Source organism: Oryzias melastigma, linkage group LG24 (assembly GCF_002922805.2).
Source record: "Oryzias melastigma strain HK-1 linkage group LG24, ASM292280v2, whole genome shotgun sequence".
In the NCBI taxonomy this organism is placed as follows: domain Eukaryota; kingdom Metazoa; phylum Chordata; class Actinopteri; order Beloniformes; family Adrianichthyidae; genus Oryzias; species Oryzias melastigma.
In genome coordinates, this window is record NC_050535.1 from 8,052,544 (window position 1) to 8,067,670 (window position 15,127).

Below are 15,127 nucleotides of genomic sequence, written 5' to 3' on the forward strand. Positions count from 1 at the left end.
TAACGTGGAGCTTGTTTAGTATTTTTATCCTCTCACCGTGAAGCTCTCGCTTCCAGCTGAGCTGATAAAATCAAGTTCACCTCCATGAAAGTATTCAGCTGAACAGGCTTTCTTCCTTTATGCCAGCCTGCATGTCATCAGGATGAAAGGCTGCAGCTTTTGTTTGTTCATGAAATTCTTTTTTTTTTTTTTTTTAACAAAAGCAGTTATTTTCTAATGTTGCAGCTCTTACTTAACATATAAAATAGTTTGATGTTTACCAATATTAGGCTCTTTCATGTTTAGATTAACTTAATTAATGTAATTATTTTGTTTAATTAAAAAGCTTTTTTTGTAAAATAATTTTCTCTAAAACTACATTTAATTCACAAGTTCACAATTTTGGTGAATTTCATATTTTTTTGTCAGATTTCTATCATTAAAAGCACAGCAGAGTAGTTGGGCCACCATGAAAGAAAAAAAGGTTATTATATGGGAATAAAGTTTTAATATTATGTAAAACAGTAACATTTTCAGAATAAAGTTAAAATTGTATGAGAATAAAGCTGTACAACTATTAGAAAAAAGTCAACCCTTAATTAGAATTAAATCTTAAATTTATGATTAAAAAAAATTTATTTTACAAGGAAAAAGCCATGTATTTTTTTTTTTTAATGAAGCTGCAATTTCATCCAAATAAATTTGTACATTTATAAAAAACGTAAAGCAGATTCAGCGACATTCTTGAACGTTGTGATATTCACCTGATTTCTCTGAATTGGTATCTTAAGATTGTCTTTGGGGAAACATTTTAAAAGCTGAAAGAAATAATTTTTTTTATTGAAAAAGCTTCAGTCTTTCCTTGTAATATTGTGACTTTTTAAAGAATAACTTGGTGAATTTTTTTTTAATAGTCGTTAGTGTTTTTCCTCATAAAATATAGACGTTGCAACGTTGTTCATATAAACGTGGATAAATAAAAGTTTTTTAACAAAGTAGTGATTATAGTGAACAAAGGGGAAATTTACATTAATAAATAAAAACGTTTTTTTTAAGCCAAGAATCAAGACTCATTTTTCTTAATAAATAAAACATTTTTAGTTTTTTTTTTTTTTTACTTCTTTTATTAGAGAGGGAGTAGTTTGATGTTTGATAGTTTAAATTGATGTTTTAATTTAATACGATAAATGCATATTCCCCTCTTTAAAGCTCCTCATTCGAATGTTTTAAAAACTTAAATTCAGATTTAGTTTAAAGTTTAATAAGGACATGATTTTTTCCTATATTTTGAAACAAATTTGTTAATATTTTTACAGTTGGAAGCAGAAAAGTGGTCCAGCTTTTGTAAATCTCTGATGCAGATGTCCAAATGTTCATATATTTATTATTGTCTATGCGGTCAGATCATGAAATAATTGTGAAGTTGAGCAGATAATTACTGGAATTTTTACTTCGTTTCCACATCTGGAGCATCATCTTGTGCTTTCATGTTTTTAATTTCTCTACAGTTACAGGTTAATCATTAAAAGGCCGTATCCTCATGAGTCTTCATGTAGACAAAGGTCGTATAAATGTGCTGCTTCAGCAGGAATCCTCAGACAGGGAAGGAAATAGAAAACAGGAACTTGTAAGTTGTGTTTATTCAAATATTGGATTCATTAATGGATTTATAACCAGAGAAAATATGTATTTATTTTTTGATTAGGATTGTACAGGCAGAAGCTTAGAGGGGCTGATCCGGGGTTCCTGGGAGGATCTGTGCACGATTGATCGTCACACCTCTGTGGTCACATGCACCCTTCACTGTTACACTTGGGTGGGAAAACTGCACCCCCCACAACAACCTGAAGCAGATTTTTGTACATTTTTAACTCATTTTAAATATTGATTGAGTGTGTTTTGCAGCAGATTTATGACTAAAGTTTTTGAACATGTCACAACTTGTGCAATAAACAGACAAAAACATTCGTCACCTCAAATCAAGAAGAACTTTTTGACTCATCCAAGCATGAAACTTGACATTTTAAAGGGAATTTTAGAGTAATCATGACTCAGTTAGTGGGGTTGACTGTAAACAGGGAATATAGTTCAAGCAAAACTGCCTGAGGGGTCGGAGGTTAACGTGGAGCGAAACAAAAACAGGGGAGGTGTGAAAGGAGGGAAGGTGGAAATGAGGCGTGGCTGCCGTGCTGGTTAACAGAAGGACAGGAAGGCTAGAAAACAGGCATGGAACAAGGAAGAAGGGATGGGCTGGCTCAAGTTTCAGCGCCGAGTATTCAAGGGTTGGGTGTAATTCTAGCCCTGAACTCCCCGCACAAATTGACAACTCTTGTAGTCACACATTTGCAGTCTGGAGGAGTCACCAGAGAAGACTGAAGGAGATCTTCACCTACAATTTATGTTTTTTATTTAATTCTTCTGAAGAACCAGTTTTGGTTTCATTCTTGTTCCGATCGCCAGCCGTCGGCACCTGTTGATATTATTTTAACGCCGCTGCTTATTCCACATTCGCCGCTGAAAAAAAAAAAAAAAAAACAACTCTGGAAGGGAAAAACAGGATTACAAAGAAGCAAACCAGGAAGTTTTTTCCGTTCGGCCTACGTGAGTGTGTTTTTGAGCATGCAGCCGCCTACATTAGGCTGGGAAATAACCTGAAATATCGCGGACCTTTAACCTTGTGGAATTGTGAGGGTCGCATGTCACAGCATGAGCCAACAAGTGGGGATAATGGCTTCCAAGAGCGTGCATGGATGTAAACAACAACTGCTGGAGTGTCATGGTTAAGGAATATCGACTGTGTTGAAACTTTTTGACTCACTTGACTTCATAAAAAATGATTTAAAGTCTAGTTGGATGACTTAATGGAGTTAGATGCTGACTGAGTTTCAGTGGCAATGTTAAAACCCGAAACTAAAAGAACTAACTTTAAGTTTTACTTTATATTGGAAAGTGTTTCCATTTCTACACCAAAAGGGGGTAGTGTTTGAGGATTTGTATTAAAAGCGACCCTTAAAAGACCGTTTTCTTGGACGAGGATGAAAGGAGGCAGGAGATCTGCATCCTTCCACCGGGAGAGACCGGCAGGTTTGTCGCGGGCTCTCAGCTGGCTCAGCTTGTCCTCGCTGTCCGAGCACAGGAGACGGATCTTCCGGAGCCAACACGAGCTCCACGTTCCCAGCCACTCCGGTACTCACCCCGAAGGCTCAGACAGAGATGAGGACGACGATAGCTGGGTGTACAAGCCTCAACACAAAATAGGTGAGAGGAGAAGCTGCACATACATGAAGCGAGCTTTTGTAATCAGCCACATGGTTTGATCTCGTAAGTAGACCGGTTCTGTACATGCACAAAGTCCCGGAGTTCTTTATTACCCCCTTGTTCTTCCTGGACTTCCTGGTTGGAGCAACGGAAGCTCATTGTTGTCGACCAAAGGCCACTTTGTTTGTGATGTCACAGGCTGGCACCAGTGTAAACCGTGTCAGGCTCGGGGTGTCTTATCACTGTTTATATTTGGACATCTTTCTTTAGGTAAGAGATATCTACCTGCTTTATTCTGATCTTTATTTAATCCAGAAAATTCATCTTAATTAAAGATGAGCTGATAATTGAAGAAAAATGCAGATGCTTTGACCCTTGCTGGCATCGATAGTTTTGTGTTTTGTTTTTTGTTTCAATTGCAGGAATGAAAACAATGTTGTTTATTCTGAAACCGTCCAGTTTAAAAAAGACATAAGGAAGCTCATAACTTGAATAATCTGAACTGTTTCTTAAGTGACACTTTTGTTGCCAAGCAAAGTTTGAAATGCAAGGACGTCCGATGAGAGCTTTTCGTCTTTTCTGTGTGTCAACATCATATATTGTGGTATATTTCATATTTTTCTGAGCATAAATCGTTTTTTTTACATAGTTTGGTCAGGGATTCGACTTATGGTCTGAAAAACGTAAGTGTTTCAATAAGAAATTATTAAGAACTGGAAAAGTTGTATTGCCTGCGATAATGCTAGTGTGAATGCTTTTTGCTTAAACTAGTTGCTGAAGATGTTGAAGCTTTTTGCTGAAAATGGTGATGCAATTTGCTTTAATTGCTAAAGGGATTTGATGAAAATGCAAAAGCTGAAAGACTGAAAATTTCTATGAACAATGAAAGAGTGCTGAAAATTGTTGTAAAATTGCTTAAAAGTCCCTAATACATGCCAATTTGGCAAAATTATTTAGTATTTCCCAATATTTAACATTTAGTAAACATTTAGTAAGCTAGCGTGTTGCTTAAATACTAGCTAAACTCCAAAATAGTCTAAAATTCCTCAGTGAACTAAATCAGTCAAAAAAATTAGCATGTTGCTTAAATAGAAGCTAAACTCTAAATTAGCCTAAAAACCCCAGTAGATAACAAGTCAATAACATTAGCATGTTGCTAAAATATTAGCTAAACTCCAAAATGGCATGAAATTCCTCAGTAAACTAAATTAATCAAAAAAGATAGCCTGTTGCTAAAATATTAGCTAAACTCCAAATTAGCATAGAAAATCCCCAGTAGATAAAAAAGTAGCCAATAATGTTAGCATGATTCTAAAATATTTGCAAAACTCCACATTAGCATAAAAAAACCTCAGTAGAAAACAAAGTAGCCAAAAATGTTAGCATGTTGCTAAAATATTTGCTAAACTCCCAATTAGCATAAGAAACCTCAGTAGATAACAAAGTAGCCAAAAATGTTAGCATGTTGATAAAATGTTAGCTAAACTCCACATTAGCATAAAAAACCTCAGTAGATAACAAAGTAGCCAAAAATGTTAGCATGTTGCTAAAATATTTGCTAAACTCCCATTAGCATAAGAAACCTCAGTAGATAACAAAGTAGCCAACACTGTTGGCATGTTGATAAAATGTTAGCTAAACTCCACATTAGCATAAAAAACCTCAGTAGATAACAAAGTAGCCAAAAATGTTAGCATGTTGATAAAATGTTAGCTAAACTCCAAATTAGCATAAAAAACCTCAGTAGATAACAAAGTAGCCAAAAACATTAGCATGTTGCTAAAATATTAGCTAAACTCCAAAATGGCATAAAATTTCTCAGTAAACTAAATTAATCAAAAACGTTAGCCTGTTGCTAAACTAGAAGCTAAACTCCAAATTAGAAAAAAACCTCAGTAGATAACAAAGTAGCCAAAAACTTTAGCATGTTACTAGAATATTATCTATACAATAAAAGATTAAAACATAGCCCATTAATACAAAGGCTTGTTGCTAATCCACATAAAAATACTAAATTTGAAAACTTTCTTATTTATTTTCTATAAGGCATATTTTGCTCAATATTTAAAAAACTATGAAAGTTTATGAATCCCCATTTATAGTCTCTTGAAATTGACTTTTTGTGTGACTTTTGTGTCAGTTTTTAACTTTCATCCATCATTGGAGTTTTTGTAGGGCAACAAATTCAAGTTAGCTTCATTGAGTTTCGCTTCAGTCAAGCCACATTTGTCTTTGTTTTCGTCTCGGTTGTCCTTTTATAGCCACTTCTTGAGTCAGAGACAGGTCAGTATTATTTTAATCTGGACGCGCACACACGTGCTCACTCTGCTGCTCGTGGAGGAAACATCTCATAAGTTTCTGCTTTTAACCCCAAGTATTTATAACATCTGGCGTTCCTGCAATGCCAGGACGCAGAGGAGGACACATAAGCAGCCACGCTCACTGCCTGGGTGTAAATATAGAACTGAAATGAGCTCCTGGAGATCCAAAACCTGCAATTTTTTTCCACAAACTCCAACTTCAATTTTACTCCGGTCGTCATGGGAACGGGAGTATGACTGAGTGTGGTTTACTCTTCCTTTTGTGGCAGCTAGAAATGAATAATGTGTTAACGGACAGTCTGGATCAAAAACTGCTGTCAGCTATGTTAGCGTGATTTGAATTTAAATATTGTGTAGTTTTCTGGATTTTTAAATAGGCTTCACCTAAAACATGCATATTTGGTTAAGACTTTACAGTAAATTGTTTCAGATGTTAATAGATATTTTTTACACAAGCCAATCAGGGCATCCTCATTTTGATGTATGCTTAAATATTAACTGGAAAAGCCTCTTTCTGAATTTAGTACAAATTTATCCCAAAAAAAGCCCAGTTCTGATTTAACATCTTTGGCGCACGAGATTCCTGTTAACATGGACGTTGGGAGATTGGAGGATTAGTGGGATTTGGTTGATTTTTGTGAATTTTTTGGTATGTAAATGTGATATTTAAAACACATGCAAAAGCAGCAGAAAATTGACCCAAAGATTCAACACATCGTAGTAAAACAGAACAAGAACATGGAGTTTTGAAACTTTTACAAAGCATTGAATGATTTTCCAGAGGATTCAGACGCGGCTTAACCCTTGCATAACGAGACTTTTTTTTTTTTTGGAAGGTTTTGGAGACGTTTCCCAACTCTTAACGGCTCTCCGAGTCATCGTGGTTTAATGCATAAATCCAGATTAGCAGATGATGATGATTTGCTCGAGGGAAGAGATGACATGTATTAACCAGCAGGGCCTCATTAAAACCCAGACAGGGAAATCTGGGGATGTGGCCGAATGCCGAGGACATGAGCAAACGCCACAAAATGCACATGCCTAACATCGCAGTTATCCTAACTTTACTTTCACTAGAAATGCAAGATAGTTTCTGAATCAAATTTTTCTACGTGTGGATCTAGTGATTTTTAGGCAACCTTTATTTTTAAAATCAGTTAAAAAATAAAAAAATAATGTACATTCAAATAAAGAAGTTGGATACTGCCACACTTAGATTGAAAAACTGATACATTTTAAGACTTCATATGCACAAAAATCCAATTTCACTTCTACAAAATAAAAGTTTTTTTAAATATTTTAATTGCATTTTTTAAAGCTTTTATTCATGGTTGAACCAAGTAAAAAAAAAAAAAACTCTTACATTAACGGGTGTGTATTGGCAATACATATTGCGATACACGTCGTCATGGTACGATACGATATCCTGATATCAGACAATATTTCACTTTTTTTTTTAATTAAGACTTATCTGAATATGAATACTTTTTTAAAAAAAAAGTAAAATTGTAAGATGCATTATCAGAACATTAAGCACTGCATCTGTAACTCATAAACAAGTTGCTTTTACCTTATACAAATTCATGGTGCTTTTATTTTGGTAATTTAAAAAAACCTTTTTAAATAATAACTGAATATCATCTTGACAATATTATAAATCGATAAAAGTATCGCGATATTTTCACTGAATCGATATTTTCTACATACATTTGCTTGTACATTTGTTTTATTTTATCATCCATGTGTTACTATAACTTGTTTTACTTATTCATTCTCTCTATTTAATGTTCGATCAAAAAATTATCATAATTATTTTAAAAAATAAATGAACATAAAACATGGAAAAACAAAATAATTAATAATAAAAGCCCTTTTTCACACAAGTATGAGACATAACTCAAGAAAAAAAAGATCATATCTACCAAACAGGATTTGAGCTTGATAGGGGATAAATGAAGTGGTTTTATTTTGATAGGATGCTATATTTTTGTCCCAACAGCTTAAAAACTGTAGCTCACAGTGCGACAGTGTCATTTTTTTCTGCTTGGATCCAATCAGGGATTTTTTTATTCTCTCTTCACATATGGTATTAGTTTTACTGAGAAATCAGTTTCAGCTGAGAGGCTTTAATAGTTCACAGGCTAGATTTGTTTGCTTTTATCTGCCCGTTTCATTGCTCTTATCTTGCACTGACGGAGCGCACGGTGACACTGTGCAGAGGATGTACAGTGCACCGAAGCGCCCTCAGATAGGTGACTAATGTGGGCCCTTTTTAAAAGTGATTCAAAGCCTTTGTTTGATCTGAAGACGACATTAGTTTCCCAGAAAATACTTAAATCACAGGAGAAGTTTGAATAGAAAACAAGAGCCAACATTGACCAGAACATTTTGAAAACTGCGACGCAGCTGCAGCCGTTTTCACAACATAAATAAAAAGACGTGTGAGGTCTGGCAAAGATTTACTTTTACTGCTTATCACCATGAATGTGTTAACAGTAATTTCAACAGAAATGTGTATAATTTTCTTCTCCATCATATAATTGAGGTAATTATACGTGTTTAAATGGCAGGATCTCACACTGAGTGAAAGCGTTTTTGCCTGAACGTCTTCACAAAAAGAGACTAAGAAGTTAAATAAATTATACTCTTATGATGATAAAACTCATAAGGTGTGACTTCCTAACTTACTTGATTGTATGAGTGAAGAAAATCCCCTCTGTGCAGCTCGAAGAGTGCCGGTTTGGGTTGACCTCAAAGTGTTGCCTCCAAGCCAGGAGGTTTTTGGATAAGGTTAAAATTAAAGCCATTACAGGCGAAGTAGCATCCAGTTAAAGACGCGGTTTGAAGAGATGGGACTTAATAGTCTGGTAAGGTTGGTTAAGTGTGGGATTTGTGCGGTTTTAGTTGTGAATTATTTCCAGTTGTGTGTTTTTTATGGCGCGCTCGGCTCAGCCGCAGATGTCTGCAGCTTGCCTCGCACGTTCCAACAGCCGGCGCTGCTTCTGCATGACAGCCTGAAACGAACCTTTACTCAGCAGTATGCCTTTATTTGCGGTTGCCAACCAAGGGGTGAGATTTTGACTTCCAGGTTGAAGCAGGTTAGTAAATGAAAATCTAGTTGCACTTCATCAAGTGTCCTCTAGGGCCTTTTACATGGCAGCTTTTTATCTTAATTAAAGTTAATGGGTTCTTTAACCTGGTGTTAGAAAGTTCAGAGTTCAGTGAAATCATATCCTGTGATATAAAACTGCCTTAAAATCACCTTTATGCGACCAATTTATATATTTATTCATTTATTTCACAACTGAACCAAAATGGTCACCGTAGCCGGTCATTAGTGGACAAACGTGGAGCATCGATGCAACAGCAGCTCATTAAAGGGTAACCAAACCAGGAAGTTGGAGGCTGACTCCACCCACAGCCGAAATTTGAAAATCCAGTCAGAGGGGCGGGGCTTGAGGCCTGGACTATTATCATTACTGAGGCTGTAGATCATGATGTCAGACTTCTGAAACTTACATGGTTTGACCAATCACAAAATGTAACTGTAATGGCTCGTTTCAACCTGTAGGGGGCAGCACACAGACAATTTTTGACTATATTTTGAAGAATTAAACCGTAAATGTGGCTATGACCAATTAACAGCACTTTAAAGCCTTGTTTATAGATGTCTACAGCCAAAAAAAAAGTTAATTTAGGGTTTGGTTACCCTTTAAAATGTGGTCAGATGAATGCAGAGTCGTAAAAACAACTTTTAACACAGTACACATTGCTTCTCACACGGTTTTCTCCACTATCTATATGTCACAAACACTTATCACTGTACCTCGTAGCCATAGCATCCCCAATAACCACCAAATAAATAAAAAAAAAAAAGTTTAAGTAAGTAAACAATCCTGGCAAGTACTTTACAAAGTGCAGCACCTCCATCTTTGTCTTTTTGTTTAGACCCGCCCCTGTAACTGCTGGCCAATGACCGAAGAGATCTTTAGTCACGTGGTTTTGTTTACAAGCTTTGATCTGGAAAAACGATAGTCTGCTTGACTGGAGTCTATACAGACCAAACGTAATGTTCGTTACTCGATCCGGAATAAGTTAGGCGGACTCTGTCCAGAACAAATCATTTTCCCAGTCTGAATACACTCAAGCAAACTATATATATATATGATAATATATTACCTTTGGAACACTAAAAAACAAATTATTTATGAAATATTAGTTATTTCTGTGAATTGTTTGCATTGAATATCACTTCATTTAAACTTATCGCATCGACTTTTAGAGTCAATCTCCCCCCCGTGTTGCTTGTTCTCCCGAATGTTTTCGCTTTCACAAAGTTGCTGCTCTCCGCAGGTGAATCCGGAACGCGGCCAGCCTGTCGTTGCGTCTGATAGCGAGCGCTTGAATTGTGAGGATCAAAGCGATTACATTTGATAAGAGCACAATGGGAGTGCTGGAGGGGGGGCCCCCGTCTCACTGTGAACTGCTGACTCTGCAGCGGCTGTCCTCGTGCGGCCCCGGTTACTTTTATATGTGGATGTCAAACACCAAAGACACTAATAGATGAACCGAATGAAGGGTTTTTCTGAATAAGGGGGTGGAGCCTAAAGAAGAGGGAGGTGGACAGTCAGAGAGGAAGCAGAGTGGGGGGTGTCTTGGAGAGATTTCCTCTCTGTTTTGTGTGTGAGGTGGAGGAGGAGATGGAGAGAGGAGTGCATGGGTCAGGATCTGAGGGAAGCGAGGGGAGATGACCACGAGGAAGTGGAGAAACAGGAGTGAAGAGTTTCATTTGGAAGTACGCAGACATGTTCTGTCTGAAAGGTAAGTGTGTGTACGGGTGGTGGTGGGGGGTTGAACTTGACTTTGTTAGACAAAGAAAGTTAAACTCCATCTCTTTCATGCAGATTCTACCAAGCTTTCCTCCTCCAAAGTAATCCCTCCATTTTTGGAGACTTTCCTCCTTTTGTTCCTCGTGTCTTCAGTCTAAATCATTCAGGTTCACTGACTTTGATCCTCCTTTTCTCTGCCTGCTGTTTTGATCCCTCCTCCCACGGCTTCAAGGAAATGGTGATTATTTGCAGCTTAATGCTTCACATCAGTGTGCTTTTTTCCTGCGGTTCTGCTGTGGTAACAGCTGCTGATGTCGAAGTCCATGAAGAACTTTTAGTTTTCTCATTTGTGCAAAATTATGTTTTAGCTTGTTATAGAATAGTGCTGCCACAAAAGACTATTTTAATAGTCCACTAGTCACGGATTATATTTTCGTATTAGTCGATTAATCAGGTCATGCGCAAAGTGGATGTAAAAACACACATCTTAACCATCATTAGCTTTAAACTAACTGAAATCTAGATATATTCTCACTAGCGTGAATGCTGTCAGGTGAGTTTGGCAGCTGAAGATGCTAATAACAATAGGTAAAAATGCTGACATTGATAACTAAAAACACTGAAGCTGATAGCCTGCTAAAATATTAGTTAAATGCCAAATTAGACTAAACAATAAAAAAAGCCTAAGTTGGCCACAACAGCTAGCATATAGTTGGAATATTAGCTAAACTCCAAAATAGCCTAAAAAACAAAAACTTAAGTTAGCCAAAACAGCTAGCATGTAGCTGAAATATTAGCTACATTCCAAAATAGCCTAAAAAAACAAAAAGCTTACATTAACCAAATAGCTAGCATGCAGCTGAAATATTACCTCAACTCCAAATTAGCCTAAAAAAGTTTAAAAAAAATTATAAACTAGCCAAAAACGGCAAGCTTGTAGCTGAAATGTTAGCTAAACTCCAGTATAGACTAAAAAGCAACAAAAAAAAGCCTACATTAGCAAACGTAGCTAGTATGTAGCTAAAATATTAGCTGAACTCTAAAATAGCCTAAAAAACAAAAGCTTAAGTTAGCCTAAACAGCTAGCATGTAGCTGAAATATTAGCTAAAGTCCAAAATAGACTAAAAAGCAAAAAAAAAAAGCCTACGTTAGCCAACGTAGCTAGTATGTAGCTAAAATATTAGCTACACTCCAAAATAGCCTAAAAAACAAAAAAGCCTACATTAACCAAATAGCTAGCTTGTAGCTGAAATAGCTAAAGTCCAAAATAGCCTAAAAAGCCTACATTAGCCAAAACAGTTAGCACGTATGTTAAATATTAGCTAAACTCCAAAATAGCCAAAAAAAGCCTAAGTTAGCCAAAACAGCTAGCATGTTGCTAAAATATTAGCTAAAGTCCAAAATAGTCTAAAAAAACCTTTATTAAATGCCAAAATAGTCAGAAAAGCTAGCAGAATGCAATTATAACTTTTAACTTTACTACACTTTGACTCCATATATTATAAAGTAATGACTAATCGACATTTAAATTAGTCAGAGACTATTTTAATAGTCGTTTAGTCGACTAATCGTGACAGTCCTATTGTAGAATAACAGCTGCTTCTATCATGGACGATGAGGTCATTTGGACTGCTGAGCAACACTGAGTCATCTAACATTTGAGTTAGATAAATGTGCCGGAACTAAAACTTTATCTCAGAAATGATTCCTCTGACTTACTTTTGTACTCTTTCTCTGCTGGTTCCAGTTGTTCCGATTTGATAAACGAGCTCAAACAGATTTTCTATTGGCTGCCAAGAATGTGGCACCAAATCATTTTCATGTCACGAGGTTTACATCCTCTTTAGGTGTTTGTTTTCAGCTTTGAAAAACATTTAGCACACTGACCCAAATACTCTGCACGTTATGTTCTGTCATCCAACTAAAACATTCGAGTCTGTTATGATTAGAACTCCTCCCACCTCCTCTCCTTGAGCTCGGTCTCCTGTTTCCACCACCTAAACCGAACCTTTCTGCAAAGCTTCAGACGTGCATGTAACCCCAAATGAGACGGGATTTATTACACAAGTTTATTTTCTGAAGCTCAGACTGTCAGAGATGTTTTCACAGATTATCAGATACCCTGATGCTCCTCAGATTCTTTGGAACCGGTTCAAAATTTTAGCATGTTCGTCCATGTTGGATTAGGATTATTGTCACACAAGTGAGGTTGTGGTCTCCCTCTAGTCACGTAAAGACATTTTTATTCATGTAGACTAGTTATAAGCCTTGTTTATGCAGAATAAGTCATTCTTTAGTGAATATTTTCTCTTTACTGAGCTTAAAAATCTTTTTTTTTCATTTAAAATCTCATAAAACTTAAATATTTATATATATTTAAGAATGTACAATCTCAACTAATTTATTTTTTCCTTAGATCTTGTTTTTTTTGGTGCTTTTTCTTTACTTCCTTTTCAAATAGATGCTGTTTTTATTGGTTTATTTAAAATATACGTTTACGTTTGCACACTTAAATAAAGAAAAAAGTCATATCTTCAACAGGAGCAGCATTCACTGGAATTTTAGGCGATAAAATTTTAGCTCGTTACCTCCTTTAGTGCCTCCTCTTGTTGACCTGTCTGAACTCTGAGGGATGATGGATCTTCAGAAGCACCTGAGCTGTGAGTCTGGAGAGACTGGGACCTGCTGACCCCGGTACCCACCCTCTGGCCTGGCGGGTTGTGGTAATGATGGATGCTCTTATATCAAACGAGGCAGGCTGTCTGAGGGGAGCAGGAGTGGGGGAGTTGTATTGATTCGATGTATTTTATGCTCTTTTATATCAAGAAAATGTGTTTTTTATGAGCTGGTTTCCTTTTCTGAATTGAATTTTTTGCAACACCTCGATTTTAAACCGATTTAAATTGTTGGTGCTAGTTTAGGTTGTTTGGAGCTTATGAGGTAAGCCCGTGGAAACATCAAATCCCTCAGGAGGAGTTTTCGCTCCAGCCGTAAACAATAGACGCTGAAGTTCCAGTTGCCTTTGAAAGAACCGCCCAGGACTCCAGCGGACCTTTTGTCTTATTGAAAAACTGGTTTGCAACGACAAAAGCTTTCCTCAGAGCTTAAAAAAAGATGTAACGAGGTCCCGCTCTGCGTTTAGATGGAAAGGATGATTCAGAGAAAAGTGGAAAAAGTTTGGTTGTGGTAAAGTCTGAGAGGACAATGGGCGACTCCCTGTGGGTGAGCGGATGACTTCCCCGGTCGGAGGACTAGCTCAGCATGCAGGTGCTTCTTCTCTCACTCCATTCAGCTGAACGTCTCCTTGGTTACCATTGTTTCTTAGCCGAAGCCTTCCTCTCCCCCCTTTGGATGCAAACACACTAAAGTGTAAGTGCATAAACACTAATTAGCTCTTGAACACAAGCACTTTTATTTATATAAATACACACATTTAGCAAAAGAGAATGGGCATTTTCTTGGTTGCCTGGTTTTGCTCTGACCTCCATGATCCGCTGTATTTACGCCGTTCTGGATTGAGGGCAACAAAACAGCGTTAAGTGCAGTTTTCGGATGCAGCCAGAGTCTCTTTGGCTGACTTTTTATTTTCTGCTTTTTTGTGAGTCGTGCACGGGATTGCGCCCGCTGTGGTTTTTCTAATCAGCTTGCGTGTTGGCTTGCCTCGCCACGCCACAGAAATGATAACTGTTTAAAACGGATGATTTTGCTCTGCAGTTTCCTGCTGAGGCTTTGGGAGGATAACCACTCGTTGTTACCCGATGTTGCAGGAGGTTTTTTTTTGTTTTTTTGCAAGCAAGCAAGCCACCAGATTTTCAGTTTTACACCATTTATTTTGGCTTGAAACGGTTAGGGGAATGCCAGCTTTAGAGGTTTAACACAGCACTGGCTCTAATTTAGTTTTATGCAACCTTTCTTCAAAAAAACAAACTTTCAATTGTAGCTTTAACTCTTCCATCCTATTAAACAACTGACTTTTTTTGCTCTTTTATTTAAGCTTTTTCTTCTTTTAAACAAATTCTTCAATGAAAATTGCATTATAAAATGTTCTTGTGACATTTTTCTCATGATGATTGCATTTCTGAGTATCTGTTTAATCAAATTGTGGGGAAACAAGTCCAGACAAAAAGGAGTTACATCTGCAGCCCTGCTTCGCTCCATTATGCATCCACTTGCAGTAGGGCTGCTACGATTAGTCGACTAATCAACGACTAATCGGCTATTAAAATAGTCGACAACTAATTTATTAGTCGATTTGTCATTACTTTATATTATATAAAGTCAGAGTGTAGTAAAGTTGAAAATTATAATGGCATTCTGCTAGCTTTTGGACTACTTTGACATTTATTAACGTTTTTCAGGCTAATTTGGAGTTTAGCTAATATTTAAATTACATGCTAGCTATTTTGGCTAATTTAGAGTTTAGCTAATATTTCAACTACATGCTAGCTATTTTGAATAATTTAGGATTTTTTCTGTTTTTTGGCTAATTTTGAGTTTAGCTAATATTTCAGCTACATGCTAGCTATTTTAGCTACTTTTTGGATTTTTTTGTTTTTTAGGCTAATTTGGAGTTTAGCTAATATTTACGCTACATGCTAACTATTTTGGCTAATTTAGTTTTTTTTTTTTTTTTAGCTTTTTAGGCTAATTTGGAATTTAGCTAATATTTCAGTTACATGCTAGCTCTTTTGGCTGGCTTAGGAAATTTTTCAGGTTTTTTGGGCAAATTTTTTATTTAA

General features: G+C 36.5%; 1 protein-coding gene across 5 annotated transcripts in view; it reads left to right on the forward strand.

Annotated features, from left to right (window-relative positions):
- The window catches only part of nhsl1b (NHS-like 1b), an 81,742-nt gene that overhangs the window by 31,051 nt on the left and 35,564 nt on the right, over positions 1-15,127 (forward strand). For 2 of the 5 annotated variants that reach the window (XM_024291132.2, XM_024291135.2), the window contains exon 1: positions 2,066-3,237. The exons of 2 other annotated variants lie outside the window; for them this stretch is intronic. In XM_024291132.2, the coding sequence (XP_024146900.1) occupies positions 3,015-3,237 (223 nt within the window). In that variant the 5' untranslated portion in view covers positions 2,066-3,014. Of the gene's footprint in view, positions 1-2,065; positions 3,238-10,146; positions 10,380-15,127 lie in introns of those variants that run through there. One more of the 5 variants, XM_024291137.2, reaches the window with a different exon arrangement.